Source organism: Heptranchias perlo, chromosome 35, assembly GCF_035084215.1.
Source record: "Heptranchias perlo isolate sHepPer1 chromosome 35, sHepPer1.hap1, whole genome shotgun sequence".
Classification (NCBI taxonomy): Eukaryota; Metazoa; Chordata; class Chondrichthyes; order Hexanchiformes; family Hexanchidae; genus Heptranchias; species Heptranchias perlo.
The window spans coordinates 27,025,876-27,053,042 of NC_090359.1; the positions used below are offsets into that span (position 1 = coordinate 27,025,876).

At 53.1% G+C, this 27,167-nt stretch overlaps 1 protein-coding gene across 3 annotated transcripts; it reads right to left on the reverse strand.

Moving 5' to 3' along the window:
- Positions 1–290: 290 nt before the first annotated feature.
- Positions 291–27,057, reverse strand: LOC137302195 (B-cell CLL/lymphoma 6 member B protein-like). Of its 3 annotated transcripts, none has more exons than XM_067971856.1 (10): positions 27,008–27,057; positions 13,787–13,853; positions 10,660–10,829; positions 9,379–9,600; positions 6,936–7,778; positions 5,679–5,836; positions 4,811–4,981; positions 3,312–3,442; positions 1,760–1,897; positions 291–586 (listed from the first exon to the last, which is right to left on the reverse strand). In XM_067971856.1, exons 3-10 carry the CDS (start codon positions 10,827–10,829, stop codon positions 446–448), a joined length of 1,974 nt encoding a protein of 657 aa, XP_067827957.1. In that variant the 5' UTR covers positions 13,787–13,853; positions 27,008–27,057; the 3' UTR covers positions 291–445. The 3 variants fall into 3 exon arrangements, with proteins under 3 accessions (XP_067827957.1, XP_067827956.1, XP_067827958.1); XM_067971855.1 differs by lacking the exon at positions 27,008–27,057 and adding an exon at positions 16,598–16,765; XM_067971857.1 differs by lacking the exons at positions 13,787–13,853; positions 27,008–27,057 and adding an exon at positions 16,598–16,765.
- Positions 27,058–27,167: the final 110 nt, after the last annotated feature.

Below are 27,167 nucleotides of genomic sequence, written 5' to 3' on the forward strand. Positions count from 1 at the left end.
GAGCCCTGTCCCCAGCACCCCACCCTTCCCCGAGCCCTGTCCCCAGCACCCCAACCTTCCCCGAGCCCTGTCCCCAGCACCCCAACCTCCCCCGAGCCCTGTCCCCAGCACCCCATCCCTCCCCCGAGCTCTGTCCCCAGCACCCCAACCTCCCCCGAGCTCTGTCCCCAGCACCCCAACCTCCCCCGAGCTCTGTCCCCAGCACCCCAACCTCCCCCGAGCTCTGTCCCCAGCACCCCAACCTCCCCCGAGCTCTGTCCCCAGCACCCCCATCCCTCCCTTTTCCAGCTGGGATGTTGAGGTTTGGTTCCCTCAGGATGGGAATCGTGCAGTCGAGTCAGGAACAGTCTGAATGACAAATGCTGTCGAGTGAAAGATATTTAAGTCTCTTGTCGAAGTATTTTGCAGCCCAAGCTCCCCGAGCTCAGCTCTCAGCGTCCCTGCACTAGCAGGCCTGCATCCCACTCACGTACAGCTCAGGGATCACCTTGTAGCGGATCTTGGTGTTGGTAATGGCACCGTGTTTCTGTCGCAGGTGCAGACGCAGCTGGCTCTTGTGCCTGAAATGCAGGTCGCATTTTTCACACTGTAAAAACAACAGTACAGATTATGCAACCACACTGGTACATCTCCCTCTACACTGTCCCATCAAACACTCCCAGGGCAGGTACAGCACGGGTTAGATACAGAGTAAAGCTCCCTCTACACTGTCCCATCAAACACTCCCAGGGCAGGTACAGGGTTAGATACAGAGTAAAGCTCCCTCTACACTGTCCCATCAAACACTCCCAGGGCAGGTACAGCACGGGTTAGATACAGAGTAAAGCTCCCTCTACACTGTCCCATCAAACACTCCCAGGGCAGGTACAGCACGGGTTAGATACAGAGTAAAGCTCCCTCTACACTGTCCCATCAAACACTCCCAGGGCAGGTACAGGGTTAGATACAGAGTAAAGCTCCCTCTACACTGTCCCATCAAACACTCCCAGGGCAGGTACAGCACGGATTAGATACAGAGTAAAGCTCCCTCTACACTGTCCCATCAAACACTCCCAGGGCAGGTACAGGGTTAGATACAGAGTAAAGCTCCCTCTACACTGTCCCATCAAACACTCCCAGGGCAGGTACAGCACGGATTAGATAGAGTAAAGCTCCCTCTACACTGTCCCATCAAACACTCCCAGGGCAGGTACAGGGTTAGATACAGAGTAAAGCTCCCTCTCCACTGTCCCATCAAACACTCCCAGGGCAGGTACAGGGTTAGATACAGAGTAAAGCTCCCTCTACACTGTCCCATCAAACACTCCCAGGGCAGGTACAGCACGGATTAGATACAGAGTAAAGCTCCCTCTACACTGTCCCATCAAACACTCCCAGGGCAGGTACAGGGTTAGATACAGAGTAAAGCTCCCTCTACACTGTCCAGCAATGTACTTCAGCCCAAACCTCAGGAGACTGCCCCCTACTGCCCCAGTGTGGCTTTTCCCCATTTCCCACCCCAGTGGTGATGGGGATCAGAGTGAGATTAACGGTTAGTACTAATCAGGGTATACTAGAGACGTGATTCAGTGCCACAGCTCATTTCACACAGGACCCCTTACAGTCAGCAGACTTTAATCCCTCCAGTCTGGGGCTGGGTTTGAGCCCTGGTCCCAGAGCAGGAAGACCTGTGTCTGGCCCAGCCCCCACCTGTTGATGTTTGATGACCTGGGGCGAGGTGCTGGAAAGAGATCGGTTTGAGGGGGTTGGCGTTCCTTACATGGTACGGCTTCTCTCCGGTGTGGATCCGGATGTGACTCTTCAGTGTCTGAAGGTGTCGGAAACGTGTCCCGCACGTTTCACAGGGATACGGTTTCTCTCCAGTGTGGATCAGGACGTGAGCTCGGAGGTGAGCGACCTAAGAGTATTCAAGACAAAAAAAAAAATCAACAACGTACATCTATACAGTGCCTTTAATGTAGTAAAACGTCCGAAGGGGCTTCACAGGAGTGATTATCAGACAAAATCTGACACCGAGCCACATAAGGAGATATTAGGACAGGTGACCAAAAGCTTGGTCAAAGAGGGAGGTTTTAAGGAGCGTCTTAAAAGGAGGAGAGAGAGCCGGAGAGGTTTAGGGAGGGAATTCCAGAGCTTGGGGCCCAGGCGGCTGAAGGCACGGCCGCCAATGGTGGGGTGAAGAAAATCGGGGGATGCGCAAGAGGCCAGAATTGGAGGAGCGCAGAGATCTCGGAGGGTTGTAGGGCTGGAGGAGGTTACAGAGATAGGGAGGGGGGCGAGGGCCATGGAGGGATTTGAACACGAGGATGAGAATTTTAAAATCGAGGTGTTGCTGGACCGGGAGCCAATGTCGGTCAGTGAGCACAGGGGGTGATGGGTGAACGGGACTCGGTGCGAGTTAGGATGCGGCAGAACGGGAGACAGAGAGATGGAACTCAACAGCACGTGCACTGGCAGGCCAGAGTAGGGGAAAGGCACCAATACAAGAGTGAGCTGCTGCCCTAGTGTGTCGCTGTGGCTCAGTGGGTAACAATCTCTCTCTCGCCTCTGAGGCGGAAGGTCGTGAGTTCAAGTCTCACTCCAGAGACTACGGCACATAACCCAGGCCGACACTCCCAGTGCCAGTGCGGAGGGAGTGCTGCACTGTCGGAGGTGCCGTCTTTCGGATGAGACGTTAAACCGAGGCCCCGTCTGCCCTCTCTCAGGTGGACATAAAAGATCCCATGGTGCTATTTTGAAGAAGAGCCGGGGAGTTCTCCTCCTGGTCAATATTTATCCCTCAACCAACATCACTAACAAACAGATTATCTGGTCATTTATCTCAGTGCTGTTTGTGGGATCTTGCTGTGCGTAAATTGGCTGCCGCGTCCCCTACATTACAATAGTGACTACACGTCAAAAGTACTTCACTGGCTGTAAAGCGCTTTGGGACGGCCTGAGGTGGTGACAGGTGCTGTATAAATGCAAGTTCTTTCGTTCTTCAGCTGCGTTTCATACTCCAGTGTTAGGAGAAACATCGAGGGGCAACCACCTTAATCAGCCAAACGAGATGGAACGCAGAGTCAATCATCTCTCTCTCTCTCTCTCTCCATCCCTCTCCATCCCTCTCTCTCCAACTCACCTCCTCCACCAGAGATAGTACCCCCTTTAATACACAGCCGTTAGTGTTCCTGTGGAGTCCACACTTCACCCCGGGGTCAGAGTGGCAATGCCAGTTTAGGACCACGATAGGGGGCCCGTTTTCTTTGCTGCCCTTATGCCCTCTCGAAAGTTGCTGCCCCCAGGTTCCTGAGCAAACGTCAGGCTCTCACCTGCACAAACCTTGCTCCGCACGTCTCACACTTGTACGGCTTCTCTCCAGAGTGGATTCGGGTGTGTGTCTTGAGGTTGGCCGGTCGGTTGAACTGTGCCCCACAGATGTTGCAGCGATAGGGCTTTTCCCCTGAAAGGGACAGCAGATCCTCCGCGTTAATTATTTAGAAACTATTTTTATTCCTTCGTCACCCGTTGCTGGAAGGGGGGACACCAGAGCTTTGGTGTTCCAACACTCAACACCCCCACACTGGCCCCATTCAGAATCCGACCAGGGTCAGAGGTCAACCATCGAACGGCAACGGGCCTACCTCAAACAGGCTTCAGTACGGCCCCCACTTCAGCCAAACGTTTCAAAGTCTGTACAACCAATCAGCACATCTAGACAAGGCCGACAGAAGGTGGGGGGAGAGGGGGGGTGGGGGGAGGGTCACAGGCCCTTTCCGGATCCTCCTGGCTTTTCCGGGAGTCTCCCAATAATAGTCTGCCCTCTGAGCCCTGCCATTTAAAGGGACAGTCCCGGAGGTCAATGAAGTTGACCTGCTTCAGCTCAAAAACGGCAGTCATGGCGATTTGGTGAACTCCCGTTCTGACCAGCGGGCCCCTTCACTCCACGTGGATACAGGACCCACCTCCCCGCCTCGATGTTCGGACAGTGCGTAGCCCAGGGCGTGATGGTCAGTCCTCGAATTTGCCATAAGATGAGTTCCCCCATCTCCGTAGTGTCACTGAGTGAGGGGCCAGATGGAGCACAAGCTCCATACTGCACTCCCAAACTCAACCCCAGCCCCCCAACCCCCCTCAGCACCCCAACCCCTCCCCAAGTCAAACCCCAACCCCCCTCAGCACCCCAACCCCTCCCCAAGTCAAACCCCAGCACCACAACCCCTCCCCATCCAGACTCCAGCACCCCCAACCGCCATTCAGACCGCAGCATCCCACCCCCCCTCCCCAGCACCCCCCTCCCCAGCCCCAGCACCCCCACCCCCCCTCCCAGCACCCCCCTCCCCCTCCCCAGCACCCCCACCCCCCTCCCCAGCACCCCCACCCCCCTCCCCAGCACCCCCACCCCCCTCCCCCTCCCCAGCACCCCCACCCCCCTCCCCCTCCCCAGCACCCCCACCCCCCTCCCCCTCCCCAGCACCCCCACCCCCCTCCCCAGCACCCCCACCCCCCTCCCCCTCCCCAGCACCCCCACCCCCCTCCCCCTCCCCAGCACCCCCACCCCCCTCCCCCTCCCCAGCACCCCCACCCCCCTCCCCCTCCCCAGCACCCCCACCCCCCTCCCCCTCCCCAGCACCCCCACCCCCCTCCCCCTCCCCAGCACCCCCACCCCCCTCCCCCTCCCCAGCACCCCCACCCCCCTCCCCCTCCCCAGCACCCCCACCCCCCTCCCCCTCCCCAGCACCCCCACCCCCCTCCCCCTCCCCAGCACCCCCACCCCCCTCCCCAGAACCCCCACAGACCCGCGCACACTTCCACAGGGGCTGGGACCCACCTGTATGAACGGTCTTGTGACTGGCCAGGTTCCCCTTGTACCGGAATGCAGCTCGGCACATGTCACACTTGTAGGGTTTATCGTCACTGTGAACCCGCAGAAAGTGACGCTGCAGTGCTTCCTCGTCTGAGAGCTTCAGCTCACAGGTGCTGCAGGAGAAGAGGCCGTTCTCTGCAACAAAACAGTCCACGTAATGAACATCTTTAGGATATTTCACCAGTGGGTGTGACAGCAATTTATCCCCAGGCTCATCCACTCCTCCTGCACTGGGGCTAGCGAGAGAGGGAGATTCCCGATCAGGAGGAGACGCCAGAGACAATTTGCATTTATATAGCGCCTTTCACAACCTCAGGATGTTCAAAAGCGCCGTACAACCAATGAAGTACTTTTGAAGTGTGGTCAATGTAGGAAACGCAGCAGCCAATTTGCGCACAGCAAGATCCCACAAACAGCAAGGTGATAATGACCAGATAATCTGTTTTTTTAGGGGTGTTGTTTGAGGGGTAAAATATTGCCCCAGGACACTGGGGAGAACTCCTTTGCGAAATAGTGGCCATGGGATCTTTTACGTCCACCTGAGAGGGCGGTGGGGCCTCAGTTTAACATCTCATCCGAAAGGTGGCCCCTCCGTGGAGCTCTCCCTCAGTACTGGGAGAGTCGGCCTGGATTTTGTGCTGAAGTCTCTGGCGTGGGGGCTCGAACCCACGACCTTCTGACTCCGAGACGAGAGAGAGAGAGAGAGAGAGAGAGAGAGAACGAGCTCCCCACTGGGTCAGGGCTGATACTAGGGGCCGCTAGAGGGAAATATCCTACTTGGCATCTGAGGGGCGTCACGACCTGTGATTCCTGATCCGCTCGTTCCCCTTACCTGACCCGCTGTCCGAGAATTCCGAATGGTATTCCGGGATCTCCTCTCCGGGGTGAGAGACCAGGATATGGTGGCAGAGTTTGGAGTTGTGCTCAAAGTGCAGCTCGCACACCGGGCAGGTGGTGTAACCGCGGGATTCTCGGGGATTCGAAGACGACCTGAACGGGGGGGGGGGGGGGGGGGAAAAATCAAAATCAACGGGTTTTATTAAAAGGCTCCACAGAGCGACACCACAAACCCCAGCCAGAATGGAGAAATTCCCCCGTCAATCACACCTGGAGACCCCACTGCTGTAAGTGACTGGGATCGATTTTATATCATAATTTGTATTGTGTAACTATCCTCCACTCACTGCATTTTGCTGGAGACATAATCCGGCTTTGATTGTTTAAACAGAGTCCCTGCTCGCTGAGTAAATAGAATGTTTTCCGTAGATTAGACTCGGTTTGCCATGTTCCAATTGAATGGCGGAACAGGCCCGAGGGGCTGAATGGCCTCCTCCTGTCCCTAATGTAACCGGCCCGAGGGGCTGAATGGCCTCCTCCTGTCACTATGTAACCGGCCCGAGGGGCTGAATGGCCTCCTCCTGCGCCTAATATAACAGGCCCGAGGAGCTGAATGGCCTCCTCCTGTCCCTAATGTAACCGGCCCGAGGAGCTGAATGGCCTCCTCCTGTCCCTAATGTAACAGGCCCGAGGGGCTGAATGGCCTCCTCCTGTCCCTAATGTAACAGGCCCGAGGAGCTGAATGGCCTCCTCCTGTCCCTAATGTAACCGGCCCGAGGAGCTGAATGGCCTCCTCCTGTCCCTAATGTAACCGGCCCGAGGAGCTGAATGGCCTCCTCCTGTCCCTAATGTAACAGGCCCGAGGGGCTGAATGGCCTCCTCCTGTCCCTAATGTAACAGGCCCGAGGAGCTGAATGGCCTCCTCCTGTCCCTAATGTAACCGGCCCGAGGGGCTGAATGGCCTCCTCCTGTCCCTAATGTAACAGGCCCGAGGGGCTGAATGGCCTCCTCCTGTCCCTAATGTAACAGGCCCGAGGGCTGAATGGCCTCCTCCTGTCCCTAATGTAACCGGGCCCGAGGGGCTGAATGGCCTCCTCCTGTCCCTAATGTAACCGGCCCGAGGGGCTGAATGGCCTCCTCCTGTCCCTAATGTAACCGGCCCGAGGGCTGAATGGCCTCCTCCTGTCCCTAATGTAACCGGCCCGAGGGGCTGAATGGCCTCCTCCTGTCCCTAATGTCCCTCCTCACTTACCGACTGGCCGCCTTGATCCGAGTCGGGTCGACTTCCTCCATTTCTTCCTCCGGGTTTGTCGAGCTCTCGTCCCCGCTGCTGCCGCCTGTGCTCCGGCAATAAAGGGGCTCCAGGGAGCAGGACAGGGTGGGAGGGGAGCGGGCGCCCGAGGCCCCCTCGCCCTGGCTCATGGAGTTGAGGACGATGAACTTGTACTTCTTCCAGTTGCAGGACTTGGGGCCGAGGTCGGGGGCCGCGGTGATGGCGGTGATGCCCTTCGGCCCGTCGTTCTGCTGGGCGGAATCACTCCGGTTCAGCACGGCGCTCTTGGACTCGGTCGGCGAGTTGGGCCAGCAGTCGGAGGGCATGGGGCTGTCGGGGGCCATGACTGGGGGTTTGCTGCTCTTCTCGGCGTCGCCCGGGCCTTCCACCTCGGGGCCGCCGTTCACCTCGTCCGCGCGCCGCGGCGGCGGCAGCTTCCCGCCCTTCGACATCCGGGCGTCCGGGCGCGCGCACGCGCCGGCTCCCGCTCCCTCCCGCCATCCGCGGCACGCCGGCCGCCTGCCGCTCTCCGGTCCTCCTCCTCCCTCCACCACCACCATCAGTGCCGCCGCCGCGGGTCGCTCCTGAACGGCCTTGCGTGGAGCGACGCATCCGTCGGGAAAGCGGAAGGCAGATTCCGGGAAGTAGCCGCAGCCTCCCGCCGCCCCGCTGGACGGCAGGTGCGGAGCCCGGTTTGGGAGGTAGGCCCCGGACCGGGTGAAGGGGAAAATGCTGCTCTCGGAGCCGAGGGAGTGGAGCAGCGATCTGCTGGGCGTGTAGTCCGCTGCCAGAGGCTTCAGGTAGGTGTGGACATGTGCAGCGCTGAAAGAGGAGAACAAGAGAACTTGCATTTATATAGCGCCTTTCACCACCTCAGGACCTCCCAATGAAGTACTTTGTGAAGTGTAGTCACTGTTGTAATGTAGGAAACGCGGCAGCCAATTTGCGCACAGCAAGATCCCACAAACAGCAATGTGATAAATGACCAGATCACCTATTTTAGATGTTGATTGAGGGACAAATATTGGCCTGATATTAGATATAAATATTAGACACTGGGGAGAACTCCCCTGCTCTTCTCCCAAATAATGGCCGTGGGATCTTTTACATCCACCTGAGAGGGGCAGACGGGGCCTCGGTTTAACATCTCATCTGAAAGACGGCACCTCCGACAGTGCTGCACTCCCTCAGTACTGACCCTCCGACGGTGCAGCGCTCCCTCAGTACTGACCCTCCGACGGTGCAGCGCTCCCTCAGTACTGACCCTCCGACGGTGCAGCGCTCCCTCAGTACTGACCCTCCGACGGTGCAGCGCTCCCTCAGTACTGACCCTCCGACGGTGCAGCGCTCCCTCAGTACTGACCCTCCGACAGTGCGGCGCTCCCTCAGTACTGACCCTCCGACAGTGCAGCGCTCCCTCAGTACTGACCCTCCGACAGTGCAGCGCTCCCTCAGTACTGACCCTCCGACGGTGCAGCGCTCCCTCAGTACTGACCCTCCGACAGTGCAGCGCTCCCTCAGTACTGACCCTCCGACAGTGCAGCGCTCCCTCAGTACTGACCCTCCGACAGTGCAGCACTCCCTCAGTACTGACCCTCCGACAGTGCGGCGCTGCCTCAGTACTGACCCTCCGACAGTGCAGCGCTCCCTCAGTACTGACCCTCCGACGGTGCAGTGCTCCCTCAGTACCGGCACTGGGAGTGTCGGCCTGGATTTTGTGCTCAAATCTCTGGAGTGGGGGCTTCGACCGTCTGACTCAGAGGCGCGAGTGATACCCGCTGAGCCACGGCTGACACGATGGGAAGGAGAGATGGTCGTAAGGGGCACTGCATCCGTCACAAGGCACTGAAGGAAGAACTTTCAGGGTTTCCACCACCCCATCCCCCAACCCCCTCCCCCCTCGAAGGGACTGACACTTGCTGGGGTTTGGGTCCCAAAGGCTGCTGACTGACCTCTGGTACCTCACCCAAGCGTCAGCTGGATATTCGACTGAAAAGGGCATCGCAGGGCTTGCTCCTGCTCTCACCCGACATCCGTACACACGTGAACTTTCCAGCAGGAATTCCGTGCAGCGAGGGAGGGGGACTACAAGCAATGGGGCCGTTCCCCAAAACCTGGGTACGACGCTCCTCCCAGGGTTAGCACCCGTATCTGTGCCAATGCTGCAGTCCCAGGGTGACCTCCCCATTCCCAGCCCGTTGCCCCCCTCACTGCGGGGGGAGTGTACGGCTTCCACTCTGTGCTCCTGCTGGAGACTGGGAGGTCGTCGCACGTAACATCGCAGGGTGCGGGGAGGTGAACCAGAGCCCAGCTCCGTGGCCTTTGAAACCGGACTGACCTCCAGACAGTTCTCCCGGCAGCAGGCCGCCCTCGCCAGGCACAGAAATGCGCTCGAAGGCGCGCCCCCCGCCCCCCCCCTCACCTGGAATGGGCGAAGCTGCGGCAAGTCTCGGCCACGTGGTCCATCTGTAGGTAACTGGCGGCCGTCAGCACTTCCGCGACGGAGCCCGCGTCGAGGGGAAGGCAGGACGTGTACATGAATTCCAGCAGCAGTCGGAAGCCGCCTGCGCTAATCCCGCACGGCAGGGTCAGCAGGCTTACGTGCCCCTTCGTCTGGTCGGAAAAGATCGAGTAGAAAAACCCACTGTCGAGGGAGGAAGAGATTGTCATTAGAATTCCCAATTCATCCGTTAAACAAAGTTTATTGCTTTCCCCCACTTTCCCCCCCCCCCCCCCAAAAAGCACAGAAGGAGGCCATTCGGCCCATCGTGCCCGTGCTGGCTCTTTGAAAGAGCTATCCAATCAGTCCCACTCCCCCTGCTCTTTCCCCATAGCCCTGCAAATTTTTCCTTATCAAGTATTTATCTGATTCATTTTGAAAGTTATTATTGAATCTGCTTCCACCGCCCTTTCAGGCAGCGCATTCCAGATCATCACAACTCGCTGCGTAAAAAAACAATTCTCCTCATCTCCTCTTCTGGTTCTTTGGCCAATTACCTTAAATCAGTGTCCTCTGATTATTGACCCTCCTGCCAGTGGAGAAAGTTATTCCTCTTTTTTAAGAACTTGCATTTATAAAGCACCTTTAACGTAGTGAAACGTCCCAAGGGGCTTCACGAGAGCGTCAACAGACAAAATTAGACACCCAGGCAAAGGAGATATTAGGACAGGTGACTAAAAGCTCGGTCAAAGAGGTAGGTTTTAAGGAGCATCTTAAAAAGGAGGAGAGAGAGGCGGAGAGGTTTAGGGAGGGAATTCCAGAGCTTGGGATCTATAGCAGCTGAAGACATGGCTGCCAATGGTGGAGCGATTAAAATCAGAGACATGCAAGAGGCTAGGATTGGAGGAGCGCAGAGGGTTGTGGGGCTGGAGGAGGTTAGAGAGATCGGGAGGGGACGAGGGCCATGGGGGGATTTGAAGACAAGGATGAGAATTTTTAATTGGAAGCATTGGGGGACCGGGAGACAATGTAGATCAGCGAGCACAGGGGGGTGATGGGTGAACGGGAGGTGCAAGCCAGGTCTCAAATTACTGATATACCATATCCCAAAATATTATTTACTAAAAGAAATCTAATTTGCACTTGAATGAATCCAGCGTCTCCCGAGGGAGCCTGTTCCACAGACTAACCACTCGCTCACTGATGTAGTGAACACTTGCTTGCCCAGATTGCTGGTCCCTGTCCAGCCCTCCCTTCACGTACCTGCAAGCGATCAGTACGGCTTTGTGTGCCTTGAACTCCTGCCCGTCCACGAGGACCTTCACATCTGTAAGGATTTCCCGCTTCCTCATCTCGTTCAGGTTGAGCATCATGTCGGTCGAGTGCCGGGTGAACTCTTTGACGTAGCTCTCCGGTTTGGACCCCATCTTCATCTGAGCAAAGTCAACAGGGGAGAGGGGGGAAAAAAAAACACATCAACAAATCGCTTCACACCGGCAAACGTCTCACACTCACACTCACACTCACACTCACACTCACACTCACACTCACACTCACACTCACACTCACACTCACACTCACACTCACACTCACAGAGTGGAACCATCCCGAGGGACCAAGTCACTGGGGTCATTGCTCCTCCCATCCCTGGGGAGAGGAGGGAAATCAGGGGCATAAGGAAAGACCCAAACGATTTGGTAGCGACGTAGGAACAGCAGGAGGCCATTCGGCCCCTCGAGACTGTTCTGCCATTCAATTAGATCACGGCTGATCTGTATCTTTACTCTACTTAACTGCCTTGGTTCCCTCGCCCTTAATCCCCTCACCCAACAAAAATCTATCAATCTCAGTTTTGAAATTTCCAATTGACCCCCAGCCTCACCAGCTTTTTGGGGGAGAGAGTTCCAGATTCCCACTCCCCTTTGTGTGAAGAAGTGCTTCCTGACATCACCCCTGAACGGCCTGGCTCTAATTTTAAGGTTCTGCCCCCCTTGTTCTGGACTCCCCCCACCAGAGGAAATAGTTTCTCTCTATCGACCCTATCAAATCCTTTAATCTTAAAATACCTCGATTTGATCACCCCTTAATCTTCTACACTCGAGGGAATACAAGTCCAGTCTGTGCAACCTGTCCTCGTAATTTAACCCTTTTAACCCCAGTATCATTCTGGTGAATCTGCGCTGCCCCCCCTCCAAGGTCAATATATCCTTCCTGAGGTGCGGTGCCCAGAACTGAACCCAGTACTCCCGATGGGGTCGCTAGTGACATATTCGAACACAGCAGAGCCCGAGTGCTGGAACGGAAACAGATTAGCCATGATCTAAATGAATGGCAGAACAAGCTTGAAGGGCTAAATGGCCTCACTCCTCTTATTGACTGTTATGGCTCAGTACCACAGATGCAATTATTCACTGGGCCATTGGGGGAACTCCTGGGTTCTACTGGTAATTCATATTTTTTGTTGAAAAAAACCTGAATTGTCAGATAATTTGAATTGAGTGACTGAATTCAGAGTAGACAGTAACTGGGTCACTGTTAGCGCTGTCCTATTGTCTGTTTCTAATTGGCAAGGAGGTTGGAGTACAAGAGTGAGGAAGTCTTGCTGCAATTGTACAGGGCTTTGGTGAGACCTCACCTGGAGTACTCTGTACAGTTTTGGTCTCCTTATCTAAGGAAGGATATACTTGCCTTAGAGGCGGTGCAACGAAAGATTAATTCCTGGGATGAGAGGGTTGTCCTATGAGGAGAGATTGTGCAGAATGGGCCTATACTCTGGAGTTTAGAAGATTGAGAGGTGATCTCATTGAAACATAAGATTCTGAGGGGGCTTGACAGGGTAGATGCTGAGAGGCTGTTTCCCCTGCCTGGAGAGTCTAGAACTAGATGGCACAGTCTCAGGAAAGGGGTCAGTCATTTAGGACTGAGATGAGGAGGAATTTCTTCACTCAGTGGGTTGTGAATATTTGGAATTCTCTACCCCAGAGGGCTGTGGATGCTCAGTCGTTGAGTATATTCAAGGCTGAGATTGATGGATTTTTGGACTCTAAGGGAATCAAAGGATATGGGGATCGGGGAAAGTGGAGTTAAGGTCAAAGATCAGCCATGATCTGATTGAATGGTGGAGCAGGCTCGAGGGGCCGAATGGCCAACTCCTGCTCCCATTTCTTATGTTCTAAAACTCAACCAGTCATCTTCACTAGGTCAAAATCCTGGAACTCCCCACCGAACAGCACTGTGGGAGAACCTTCACCACACGGACTGCAGCGGTTCAAGAAGGCGGCTCACCACCACCTTCTCAAGGGGCAACTAGAGATGGGCAATAAATGCCGGCCTCACCAGCGACGCCCGCATCCCCAGAATCAATTAAAACATAAAAGTCATTAGTCGTCTTTGTTGTGCGGAACGCTGGGGTGAAACCACACTTAGATCTCAAAACAACCCAAACCCTAATTGGAAATCCAGACTGCGGAAATTCAGCGCTCTGCAATCCCGGAACGCTGGAACGGAAGGAATCACCGGCATCACTGCAAACTCCGGCTGCTGACCTCACAACAGAGATCCTGTGGCAGGAAGCAGGACGAGGCCAGCTGCAAAAACACTTACAGTAATCCTGCTACAGCTTAAAGGAGAGGGGCATTGGGGGAACGGGAGAGAGAGGTCCAACCTGGGGAGCCGTGGCAATAAAATGAAAGAACCTGCATTTATATAGCGCCTTTCATGACCTCAGGACATCCCGAAACACTTTACAGCCAATGTAGAATTTTTTTTTTTTGAAGTGTAGTAACTTTTGTAAGTTAGGAAACGCAGCAGCCAATTTGCGCACAGCAAGATCCCCCAATGTGATAAATGGCCAGATAACCTGTTTTTAGTGATGTTGGTCGAGGGATAAATATTGGCCCAGGACACCAGGGAGAACTCCCCTACTCTTCTTTGAAATTGTGCCATGGAATCTTTTACGTCCACCAGGGCGTTATAATGTGCCCAATCTAGAGCGATTAATCCAGCTGACACTCCAGTGGCAGTACTGAGGGAGTGCTGCACTGTCGAAGGTGCCGTCTTTCAGATGCGATGTTAAACCGAGGGCCCCGTCTGCTCACTCGGGTGGGTGTAAAAGATCCCATGGCCGCTATTTCGAAGAAGAGCAGGGGAATTCTCCCCGGTGTCCCGACCAATATATCCCCCTCAACCAACATCACTAAAAGCAGATTATCCGGTCAGAATCACACTGCTGTCTGTGGGATCTTGCTGTGCGCAAATTGGCTGCCGCGTTTCCTACATTACAACAGTGACTACACTTCAAAAAGGTGCCTCGTTGGCTGTGAAGCACTCTGGGACGTCCTGAGGTCACGAGGGGTGTGATAGAAATGGAAATCTTTCTTTCTCCGCTCACCTGTTCCTTCTACTTGTCCAGGTCTCCCTTAGTAACTCACGGTGACATCAGCAAATCCAAAAGGCACCTAGAGTTGGGAATAGAACAGACTATTGAGGGCAGGGTGTCACCACACAGACCATCCCATCCCACCCCACCCCGGGGACCAAGGCTCTGAGCCGACCCTGAGGTTCAAAGAAAATACCAGATCTCTTTCACACCTGGGGACTGCTAGACGAGAGACTGCCAACCCCACACCCCCAAACCAACCGTTCACCCCTCAGGGGGCGAGGCAGACGCCACAAAACGAGCTTCGCACAAGCAGGTCAGTAAACCCCCCCCCCCCCCCCGAGTCTGTCAGCAGCAGCTGCACGGAAATCGGAGATCAAATGCAAGATACAGAAGGAAAGAGCTCCCATTGATACAGTGTCTTCCACCTCCTCGGGACGTCCCAAAGTACTTTCTGAAGTGCAGTCACTTATGTAGGTAAACATGGCAGCCATTTTGCACAAAACAAGGTCCTGCAAATAGCAAGTGACCAGTTAAACTCTTTCTTGGTGGTATTGGTTGAGGGTTAATCGTTGGCCAAGCCACTGGAGAACTCCCCATCTCTTCTTCGAATAGTGGCCGTTGGATCTTTAACAGCCACTTGAGCAGGGGTCTCAGTTTAACATCTCATCCGAAAGACGGCACCTCCAACAGTGTAGCACTCCCTCAGTACTGCACTGGGAGTGGCAGCCTTGATTATGGGCTCAAGTCTCTGGAGTGGGACTCGAACCCACGAGTTTCTGACTCACAACGCAACTTTGCTACCACTGAGCCAACGCTAACACTTAAACTATTATCCACCGAACTGGGAAACATTTACAGGTGAAATTGTCTCCGGTACCTTGAGAACATTTAATGCATTCAGCTGAATTTCTCCAGCCGCTATTTTAAAACAGCTCCCCGAAGACTGTCAAACTGGCACATTACCACCAGTGTGTGATACTGCACCGTGCAATCAGACTCTCACTTAAATATCAGTACGCAAAATCTAAGTGAATCACACCGTGAACCCACTGAAACAACTGCAGACAGCAACACTGGTGACTGTATAACTGGCCTCAGCATCAGTGGGCTAAGGAAGGGAAAAGGAAGAGGTGGGAAGGTCAGCTAATATCAGACAGGGATAGATTCCTGGGTTAGAGAGGGGGGATATCAGCCAGGGTTCCTGCTCCTGATTCCCGGGTTAGAGAGGGGGGATATCAGCCAGGGTTCCTGCTCCTGATTCCTGGGTTAGAGAGGGGGGAAATCAGCCAGGGTTCCTGATCCTGATTCCTGGGTTAGAGAGGGGAAATCAGCCAGGGTTCCTGCTCCTGATTCCTGGGTTAGAGAGGGGGGATATCAGCCAGGGTTCCTGCTCCTGATTCCTGGGTTAGAGAGGGGGGAAATCAGCCAGGGTTTCTGCTCCTGATTCCTGGGTTAGAGAGGGGAAATCAGCCAGGGTTCCTGCTCCTGATTCCTGGGTTAGAAAGGGGGGGAAAATCAGCCAGGATTCCTGGGTTAGAGAGGGAGGGGAAATCAGCCAGGGTTCCTGCTCCTGATTCCTGGGTTAGAAAGGGGGGGAAAATCAGCCAGGATTCCTGGGTTAGAGAGGGAGGGGAAATCAGCCAGCGTTCCTGCTCCTGATCACTGCCCAATGACTCCTGGTTAACGAGAGGAGATTAGACAAGCCATTATCTAGGTCATAATCCAGCCTTTTACCTCTGGGATCTGGGCTCAAATACAACCAGGATTCATCAGTTAAAAGTTTTGATCTGTTGGCTACGAACTTTCCCATGTGAAGTGAGTTTGAGGGACCTTCAATCCAGCTCAGAGAGGACATGGGCTCAAAACTTACCCTAATTCAGCCCCAACTGATATCTTATGTGAGTGACCTTAGGATGGCTGGTGTGGGAAATGGAAAAATATCACATTCAGGAGGAGGTAGTGTACCAGAGGGAGCTTTACTCTGTATCTAACCCTGTACCTGCCCTGGGAGTGTTTGATGGGACAGTGTAGAGGGAGCTTTACTCTGTATCTAACCCTGTACCTGCCCTGGGAGTGTTTGATGGGACAGTGTAGAGGGAGCTTTACTCTGTATCTAACCCTGTACCTGCCCTGGGAGTGTTTGATGGGACAGTGTAGAGGGAGCTTTACTCTGTATCTAACCCTGTACCTGCCCTGGGAGTGTTTGATGGGACAGTGTAGAGGGAGCTTTACTCTGTATCTAACCCTGTACCTGCCCTGGGAGTGTTTGATGGGACAGTGTAGAGGGAGCTTTACTCTGTATCTAACCCTGTACCTGCCCTGGGAGTGTTTGATGGGACAGTGTAGAGGGAGCTTTACTCTGTATCTAACCCGTGCTGTACCTGCCCTGGGATTGTTTGATGGGACAGTGTAGAGGGAGCTTTACTCTGTATCTAACCCGTGCTGTACCTGCCCTGGGAGTGTTTGATGGGACAGTGTAGAGGGAGCTTTACTCTGTATCTAATCCGTGCTGTACCTGCCCTGGGAGTGTTTGATGGGACAGTGTACAGGGAGCTTTACTCTGTATCTAACCCATGCTGTACCTGCCCTGGAACTACTGACACTGGGAGATTTTCTATTCCCAACTTCGAAGGGCTGAGAAAATTGACAAAAAAAATGGGACTGCAAGAGAGAACACAGTCTCCATAGCAACAGACAAAATGTTAGAGACTTAAAACCTGTTTCCTGCTGAAAGGACCGATTTGTCGACAGATGACGAGCCCTTGGACCCTGTTCCTAAACGCAGTAACGTCACCGACCCCTCCAAACACACTCACTCACCCCTCCGAGATCCAGTCTCGGACGTTGCAAAACGATGGAAGCTCTCGTCGCCAGGTTGAGATTCCGGAGGCTTCCATGCAGTGACTGAGGGCAGCGCGTGAGCAGCTCATCGACCGAGGGTCCTAACGTCCAGCTAATCCGTGCGCGGTGGAGGGAGAGGGGGTGGGGAACGAGTCCTGGACCCAGCCAGGAAGTGTCCCTTAATACCAGCTCGGGAAGTGACAGCAGCCAGTACGATCACATCCTATTTCCTCCCCTGACGCATGGCGCTGATAAGGAACTTGGGACGGGATATTTTTAGCTCTTCGGGGAAAAAAAAAACTCATTCACAAAGTGTCACCGCAATCAAAGCAAGATCCAGGCTCCAACTTGGGAAAGAAAATAAATATGGGAAAAGGCAGCACGGGGGACAGGTTCTGGTCACTACATCACACGGCCAAGCACTGGAGAGGGTGCAGAGATGAGTGACAAGAATGGACCCGAGTTTAAAAGGGGGTGAGCTATGAAGAAAGATGTGACATGAGGCCTCGATCAAATCATACAGCACAGAAAGAGGCCATTCGGCCCATCGTGCCTATGCTGGCTCTTTGAAAGAGCCATCCATTTAGTCCCACTCCCCTCTGCTCTTGCCCCATAGCCCTACAATTTTTTCTCCCCCCCCCGGTGGATGTGTGCGCACACTGGGTGCTGCCACCCATGGCTGAACAGCTGGGTGAGGCGCTGAAGGGCAGCCGACGCCTGTGGAACCTGAACCCCACCCCCCTCAGCAACGAATTGGTGCCTTCAAGACAGAACAAGAGTAACAAGGGTGGGGTGGGGGGTAGCGTGTGGGGAGGGAGGGAGGGAGGAGAGATATTACAACAGAGTGACTGAACTCGGCATCCCACTCGGCTCGTTGTTTGTGTGGGGGGATTTTTTTCCTAGGGAATACCGTTTGTTTTCCCTGCACTGAATCGTGTCTCGGGCCCTTCCTGCTATTGTGGAAAGCACAGGATACAGTGACGCTGCTCACCCTTAGATCGAGCAGCTGTGCGAGCACGTCACTGCATCAACAATACACAGCACACCACCACTCACAGGCACCCTCACACAGATCCCATCCTGCGTTAACTGATGAGGCCTTCCTGCCCAGCTGGGAGAGAACGTGCGTATGGCCAGCCCCTCCTTGGCAAAGCTAAACCATGTTTGTTTACGAACAGGAGGAGGCCATTCAGCCCCTCGAGCCTGTTCAGCCATTCAATTACATCATGGCTGATCTGTATCTTTACTCCGTTTACCCTTAATACTCTGGCCTAACAAAAATCTATCAATCTCAAGTTTTGAAATTTCCAATTGACCCCCAGCCTCAACAGCTTTTTGGGGGAGAGTGTTCCAGATTCCCACTCCCCTTTGTGTGATGAAGTGCTTCCTGACATCACCCCTGAACGGCCTGGCTCTAATTTTAAGGTTCTGCCCCCTTGTTCTGGACTCCCCCCACCAGAGGAAATAGTTTCTCTCTATCGACCCTATCAAATCCTTTAATCATCTCAAACCCCTCGATTAGATCACCCCTTAATCTTCTACACTCGAGGGAATACAAGCCCAGTCTGTGCAACCTGTCCTCGTAATTTAACCCTTTTAGCCCCGGTATCATTCTGGTGAATCTGCGCTGCACCCCCTCCAAGGCCAATCTATCCTTCCTGAGGTGCGGTGCCCAGAACTGAACTCATTACTCTAAACGGGGTCTAACCAGAGCTTTATATAAACTGTAACATAACTCCCACCCCTGTGTATTCCAGCCCCCTTGAGATAAAGGCCGACATTCCATTAGCCTTTTTAATTATATTGTGTACCCGTCCACTAGTTTATTTATTTGGCGGGCGGTCACTCAGACTCCTTGCCCGGGACGGCGGGAGATTTGTTCCCAAGTTCATCTCGTCCAGAACAGGAGGACTGGAGGACACAGCCTGAGAGAGTAGGGGGGGCTAAATTCAAAATTAATCGGCAGAAAGGATCTTTCAGTGAGTGAGTGGTCAATCGATGGGACAGACTCCCCGGGGAAGATGGTGGAACCAGATGGTGCTGATTCACTCGAAAGCAAATTAGATGGATTTCTTTCAGAAAACAACATTTTGGGTTACAGTAACTCCAGACATGACGTGGTGAGTGCAGCCTGCCCGGGAGGGACTGGGAGGAGGTGGGGGGAAAACAGCATGCCTGGGAGCCATGATCTAATTGAATGGCGGAGCAGGTTCGAAGGGCTGAATGGCCTACTCCTGCATCTAATGTTCCTACGAAGAGGTGACTTTGGACCCTTGGTTCCCAAAGCTCTCCCACCACCGGGGGCTTTCCTCGCCGAGTGCCTGGGTCTATTGTAGGATCACTGATAGAGATTGATGGCTATGATTAATCAACAACTCCATTATCGTTGTATCGCGCGATGGCAGACGGAGAACTGGATGGACTTTGGTCTTTTTCCGTCTGAAAATTCCTCCGTTTCAGGCAGTGGTGCGCTGGATGGAAAGGGCACGCTGGCAGATGCTGGTCTGGAGGGTAGGGACCGCATCAGTCGAGTATCCCACCAACACCGACTATCTAGCCTCACAGACAAAGAGCGCTCGGTGGCTGGGGGCCACAGCAGATGACCAACAGCTCCTGGGGGGAGCAGCTGCGAGTATGTTCAGCCTCAGTCTTGTGTCCTTTCCCCCCTCAGTCAGTGGAGCTCACCTGCATTGAAATCACCCCCCCACCTCTCTTCCCCCTCCTCAGGAACATCGCAAACACAATTCCCACTGTGCCAGTCTCCATCACATCACACCAGCCAACGGAGGGTTAATTCAAACCCTCAGTGCAGTAGACAGTCAATGCTTAACATTAACCCCATGAAGATCTGACTGATTTCAGTTTCCAGTGCCGACCTTCAATCTATCTCACCGTGTTTAAGTGGACCTGTCTCACTCCCGCTAATTCAAAGATTCATCCAATATTTCCCAAACGATTCCACCTCCGGGCTGCTTTCCTTTCAAAAGTTTCATTTGTGCTCACCAATTGGAGGTTAGTGCCGAGGAACGAAACAGGTATCCAGTGTCGGCATCAAACACTCCCAGGACAGGTACAGCACGGGTTAGATACAGAGTAAAGCTCCCTCTACACTGTCCCATCAAACACTCCCAGGGCAGGTACAGGGTTAGATACAGAGTAAAGCTCCCTCTACACTGTCCCATCAAACACTCCCAGGGCAGGTACAGCACGGGTTAGATACAGAGTAAAGCTCCCTCTACTACTGTCCCATCAAACACTCCCAGGACAGGTACAGCACGGGTTAGATACAGAGTAAAGCTCCCTCTACACTGTCCCATCAAACACTCCCAGGGCAGGTACAGGGTTAGATACAGAGTAAAGCTCCCTCTACACTGTCCCATCAAACACTCCCAGGGCAGGTACAGGGTTAGATACAGAGTAAAGCTCCCTCTACACTGTCCCATCAAACTCTCCCAGGGCAGGTACAGCACGGGTTAGATACAGAGTAAAGCTCCCTCTACACTGTCCCATCAAACACTCCCAGGGTAGGTACAGCACGGGTTAGATACAGAGTAAAGCTCCCTCTACACTGTCCCATCAAACACTCCCAGGGCAGGTACAGGGTTAGATACAGAGTAAAGCTCCCTCTACACTGTCCCATCAAACACTCCCAGGTCATAGAACCATAAAATGGTCACAGCACAGGGGGAAGCCAAACAGCCAATCATATCACTGCTGGCTCGGTGCTATTTTTCTTTAAAAAGGTACAATGGTCTCTGTCATACCCACTGGCTGCAGCAGAGCATTCAATGCTCCAACAACCCTCTGTGTAAACAAATGTCCCCTGACCGCTTTCCTTGCTCCAAGAGTGACTATTTTAAATTGATGATCCCTTATCACTGATTCCCCAGCCAGAGGAAATTGTCTTTCCCCATTCACACTATCAAAATCCTTGTTAATTTTATGAACCTCGATTAAATCTCCTCTTAGCCTTCTCTGGTCCAGTAGAAACAGTCCTGGTTTCTCGTGATTCACCTCATCCTGGTGAATTTACCCTACACGCGCTCCATGGCTTTAATCTCCTTTCTATAATGGGACGCCCAAAACATCACAGAGTACTTTAACTGCAGACTAACCAATGATTGTATTTATTACATCTTTACTCTTGTACTTTATGGCTCTATTTATAAAACCACAAATTTTTGGGCCTTCATAATCCAGGCCAACACTCCCAGTGCCAGTACTGAGGGAACGCTGCACTGTCAGAGGTGCCGTCTTTCGGATGAGACGTTAAAAGGAGGCCCCGTCTGCCCTCTCAGGTGGACGTAAAAGATCCCATGGCCACAATTTCAAAGAAGAGCAGGGGGGAGTTCTCAAGCCAATATTTATCCCTCAACCAACATCACTAAAAATCAGATTATCTGATCTTTATCTCATTGCTGTTTGTGGGATCTTGCTGTGCTCAAAGTGGCTGCTGCGTTTCCTACATTACAACAGTGACCACACTTCAAGAATTGCTTAATGGGCTGTGAAGAGCTTTGGGACGTCCAGAGGTTGTGAAAGGTGCTGTTTAATTAAGTTCTTTCTTTATATTTTTGAATATGTTTTCATATCATCAGAACGTGTTACATTAAAAAGAAAAAAGGTTTCCAAGATTGCATTTCCTGAACCATACTTAACGTGCATAAGTGAATGGTTCGACGGCTTCAAACTTTAATTTCCATCAGTGTGATGAAGGGGATAGAAATCTTGTGTAGCTCTAATCTCCGAACAGCAGAGGGCGGATGCCCCAAGCTCTCGGCACTCAGTGCGATCACTGCTAGCGTTGTGTTTACTTCCTGTCTGGTATTTTTTTTGTCTGGAGGGCTGGTCCTCTCAGACTGTCTGGCTGTTGGTCAATTGTCTCGGGGACTGGCTGGTTCCCCAGAAGCGAGCGTTTATATATAGTCTCAGACAGAAACACACGCTGCTGTAAGCAAACAGCACCTTCTCCCTTTGCCCAGTCCCAGAAAACACACGCTGCTGTAAGCAAACAGCACCATCTCCCTTTGCCCAGTCCCAGACAGCTCACTGATCGTAATGCCACCGATAGCAAAGTCCACACTCTCACAGTAGCTTGTCCTCCATGGGATTCAAGTTCTAACTTCAGCCACAGGGACTGCTCCACACACGGAGGGAGAACCCAAGAGAGTAACAGCATGTCAGAAAATACTTGCATTTATATAGCACCTTTCACAACCTCAGGACGTCCCAAAAGCACTTTACAGCCAATGAAATACTTTTTGAAGTGTGGTCACTGTTGTAATGTAGGAAACGGGGCAGCCAATTTGAGCACAGCAAGATCCCACAAACAGCAATGTGATAATAACCAGATAACCTGTTTTAGTGATATCAGTCGAGGGATAAATATTGGCCCCGGGGAGAACTCCCCTGCTCTTCTTCGACATAGTGGCCGTGGGATCTTTTATGTCCACCCGAGAGGGCAGACGGGGCCTCGGTTTAACATTGCATCTGAAAGACGGCATCTCCGACAGTGCAGCGCTCCCTCAGTACTGGAGTTTCAGCCACGATTTTGTGCTCAAGTCTCAGGTCTGGCTCAGGAAGACCATTTATCCCATTTTAACTAATCCATTCAGAAATAACCTACAGTCCTTCACTTCTATCAGGGCACCTGCTGTTTTAAATGACTCCCAGGTTTTGACTCCAATGTTCTCTATCACAATTCAACCCATTCGTTGATCAATCTTTGTGAAGAGCTTTCTGACATTCAGTCTGGATGAGCCTTGCCAGTGTGAACCCGTGTCCCCTTGTCCAATCCCGGGCACTCTCCAGATACTTTTACATCACGCCCGGTCTAAAGCAGCATTTACAAGGACAAATCCGTGTGTCCCATGAACAAACATATGGCCTATGCACATTGTAATTAGGAGGTAGTATGCCCAGTGTGAACAATGAATCGGATACGTTTGCTGACTGAGCGTACTATGGGGTGGCTCCAGATCTCTTCGAGGCAGACAGATAATACTCTGATCACCTGTCTCAGCCATAAACCATAAAGCAGATTCACTAAGTATAATTAGCAGAATCAAGAGCATATATAGCAGATGTCACTGGATTACAGAACTTTATTTAAACTTAACCCAGGCCCTATACCAAATCTATAAAACGTCACAAACTCCTTCAGGTTCTGTGAATCAGGAGGTCGAGCCCCACTCCAGAGACTTGAGCACATAATCCAGGCCGACGCTCCCAGTGCTGGTACTGAGGGAATGCTGCACTGTCGGAGATGCCGTCATTCAGATGAGACATTGAACCGAGGTCCCGTCTGCCCTCTGGAGGTGGACATAAAATATCCCACGGCAGTATTTGAAGAAGAGCAGGGGGATTTTCTCTGGTGTCCTGGCCAATATTTATCCCTCAACCAGCATCACTAAAACAGATTATCTGGTCATCATCACATTGCTGTTTGTGGGATCTTGCTGTGTGCAAATTGGCTGCCGCGTTTCCTACATTACAACAGTGACCACACTTCAAAAAGTACTTCACTGGCTGTGAAGCACTTTGGGACATCCTGAGGTGGTGAAAAGCACTGTATAAACAGAAAGTTCTTTCTTTCAGAATTCCCTCATTAGTTCATTCAGAACGATCCAGGAAATGGCCAACAGCGTCTCAACTTTGATATTTAAAAAAAAACATTTGTGGTTTTGAGGAGGTTTGGTTTCCTCGGAGTACAGGCATTGTGAGTAAAAGAGGGACCGAAAGAAAGTGGGGGTGGGATTTATTGATTAGAAACCTGCGTAACTCCTGCCTGGGGATACCAACTCTGGTTGGACATATCCCGAGAGGTTTAATCACATGACCTCTTGCTTCCAACCGCCCCACCCAGTCAAACAGCCTTTCTTCGCCATCTCTAATACTTTTATAACTAATAAATAAGTGTCCGAAAAAAAAATTTTTAAAACGCCTTTTTTGTGCCCCTATGATTTTTCTCCTGGGTGTTTGCTCACAGCAGTGTCCTGGAGATTCATCCTCAATTCCTGGAGACTCCAGGGCTATCCTGGAGGGTTGGCAACCCTAGCCCTGCCTCCTCACTGCGGTTGTTGGCACCTTGACTGCCTTGGGACTGTAATTCAATATAAAAAGGACATCGTCTCCCCTTCCAGCGAGGGGTCGTTACCATCAGCAGCCAGTGAGAGTGCAAACAATTTTAAACACACTGAGCTCTGTTTATTTAAGGGCAGGAGACCAAAAATAGGTCACGTTGTTAAGCTGCACTGTCACTGCTAGTGAGTGAGTGTGTGCCAAACGCACAGCTCTGCTCCCCCCTGCTGTGTGTTTGTACGTCTATGTCTCTCTCAATGAACGGAGCTGCAAGTCTGTGCCAATCTCGGCCTCCCCGCTTTCCAGTAATTCTGCCGTTGCCCTGCTAAAATTACTCATAGATTCATCTTTAAAACCATATCTCGAGAACGATCTGTCACTGAAAAGTACAGACACTCGAGGGAGACCATGATTCCAGTAAACACAGGAGCTTTCAGCAAATAATCCTGAGTCACAAACACACCAGTCAGAGCAGGAAAATATAGTTTCTAATTTTACAATCTAACCACCACCACCACCCAGAGAAAGAGTGAGGGTGGTGGGGGAAGGAAACAGAGGCCGTGTGCAGAGTTATATTTTCATGATAGATACAAAAACTTGAGTGCTGTCACTTGAGCACAAAATCCAAGCTGACACTCCCAGTGCCGGTACCGAGGGAGTGCTGCACTGTCGGAGGCGCCGTCTTCCGGATGAGACGTTAAACCGAGGCCCCGTCTGCCCTCTCAGGTGGATGTAAAGGTCCCACGGCCACTATTTCAAAGAAGAGCAGGGGAGTTCTCCCTGGTGTCCTGGCCGATATTTATCCCTCAACCAACATCACTAAAACAGATTATCTGGTCATTATCACATTGCTGTTTGTGGGATCTTGCTGTGCACAAATTGGCTGCCGTGTTTCCGGCATTAAAACAGTGACAACACTTTAAAAAGTACTTCATTGGCTGTAAAAGCGCTTTGGGGCATCCTGAGGTCATAAAAATGTCTGTCAACTTTGTGATCCAATGACCTGAGTGGGGTAAATGTGCAGGGACCCCCTCTCCCACTCCCTCCCCCTCTGTAATACAGGGCCATGTCCACCAGACTGTGCCAGGTCTCCACTGAGGGAGTTAACTTCAGACAAAGTAGCGCTGCTGCAATTTGGCCTCAGTTCCCCTGGGCTGGAGAGAGGGGACGGGGGAAGTCAGCGGGAGGGGTGAGGAGACCGGACCCTCGGGGCTCAGTTACATGCTGTGCGGTTTGGGAGACCGGGAATGCTCCAGGAGAAGACCAGCATTCCCCCTCCTACCCCTTATCATAGAAAATTACCAACTCAAATCTCATACCCTTCTCCCTCCTCCCCAGAAACGGAGCAAAACACAAATCACACATTCACCGCGGCAAACTATCAAATTATTTAGGAGGGAAAGAAATTGGCTTGAAATATACAATTGGGAACTGAAACAGACAAACCCTCCCCCAGTTGGTGAAACTGGTTTTGGTTTTATTGCAGACAAAAAGTTTCTAAATATATTCTGACTCATTCCGGAAGCCGATCGTTCAGGCTGCTCCGTTGATCTGCATTTGGGTGACAGGCCGTTGAGTTCCCCCTTGATCTGCCCCCCACGCCCCCATCTCTGCTCAACTACTCCGTGTGGGAGCGAGTTCCACATTCTCACCACTCTCTGGGTAAAGAAGTTTCTCCTGAATTCTCTACTGGATTTATTAGTGACTATCTTATATTTATGGCCCCTAGTTTTGGACTCCCCCAAGCAGGACATGGCTGAGAACAGGAGGCCCCCCCCAAAAACTGATTCGCATTCAAAATCGACAGCCCCGTGCAATCAGACGTGCCCCCTCCGTAACCCAGTCCCTCAGAAACCAACTTAACCCAGCATAAAAACACTAATATCCCAACAGACCCCCAACTCACACAGCCCAACATAGCAGAACACTCAAAGTCACACAAGCTGCTTAACCCAACACACCCGTAGTCTCCACAAATTGAGTTTTCAGTTCCACACAACTCAAGGGTTCCCAGCTCGCAGGGTCTAATATAACCCAGCAGTTTTATAACAGCTCAACTTCACACAACCCAGACCCCACACAGCCCAATACAATCCATCAGAACCCAGACCCCACACAGCCCAATACAATCCAACAGAACCCAGACCCCACACAGCCCAATACAATCCAACAGAACCCAGACCCCACACAGCCCAATACAATCCATCAGAACCCAGACCCCACACAGCCCAATACAATCCATCAGAACCCAGACCCCACACAGCCCAATACAATCCATCAGACCCCACACAGCCCAATACAATCCATCAGAACCCAGACCCCACACAGCCCAATACAATCCAACAGAACCCAGACCCCACACAGCCCAATACAACCCAACAGAACCCAGACCCCACACAGCCCAATACAATCCAACAGAACCCAGACCCCACACAGCCCAATACAATCCATCAGAACCCAGACAATCCAACACAATCCCCGGCCCCACACCGCCCAGTACACCGGCCCCACACCGCCCAGTACACCGGCCCCACACCGCCCAGTACACCGGCCCCACACCGCCCAGTACACCGGCCCCACACCGCCCAGTACACCGGCCCCACACCGCCCAGTACACCGGCCCCACACCGCCCAGTACACCGGCCCCACACCGCCCAGTACACCGGCCCCACACCGCCCAGTACACCGGCCCCACACCGCCCAGTACACCGGCCCCACACCGCCCAGTACACCGGCCCCACACCGCCCAGTACACCGGCCCCACACCGCCCAGTACACCGGCCCCACACCGCCCAGTACACCGGCCCCACACCGCCCAGTACACCGGCCCCACACCGCCCAGTACACCGGCCCCACACCGCCCAGTACACCGGCCCCACACCGCCCAGTACACCGGCCCCACACCGAGCTCCCCGCTCAGCGTCGCTGCGCAGCCCAGCAGAACCTTCAGTCCCCAACTTCCACAACTCAACAACTAAATGGCCAAACCCGGCACCAGCGGGACGGGACGGGGGGCGAGGAGACCGACACAGGGGGAGGGAGAGAGGGGGGGGGGATCCTCACCGAACCCGAGTCCCCCTCCCCGGGGGGCCTGTCAGCTGCGCTACAATCTTTTGACACTTTGTTGCATTAGCCGCGGATACAATGTATCGAGCGACCTTCCGGCCGCTGCCCGTCACAACCCATTGATAAAATAAGCAGAGCGGCGATCGCGGCCGGGCGGCCTCCCTCTCCCCCCGGGGCAGCTCCCCTCTCCCGGCCCCTCGCTCCCTCGCTCCCCTCCCTATTTATTAAAGAGATTTTAATCACCTGCCGGGTTTTTCCTAGAAACTGCGCGCGTCGACACTTCGTAGAAAAAAGGCAGCTCGCGGAACAGTTCTAAGAAGGGGAGGCGGACCCGCCCATTGCCCGACTCCGAGAGAGGGGGGGACGCGACCCCGCCACCGCACCCGGCCCCGCGGAATCTAGC

Excerpts from the sequence above, each read along its gene's own strand:
- LOC137302195 (XM_067971856.1), bottom strand. The coding sequence starts at position 10,829 with ATGAAGATGGGGTCCAAACCGGAGAGCTACGTCAAAGAGTTCACCCGG. Across the intron at positions 9,601-10,659 it reads GCCGTACTGATCGCTTGCAG|TGGGTTTTTCTACTCGATCT; the intron begins GTACGTGAAGGG and ends CTCCCTCGACAG. Across the intron at positions 3,443-4,810 it reads TCACAAGACCGTTCATACAG|GGGAAAAGCCCTATCGCTGC; the intron begins GTGGGTCCCAGC and ends TGTCCCTTTCAG.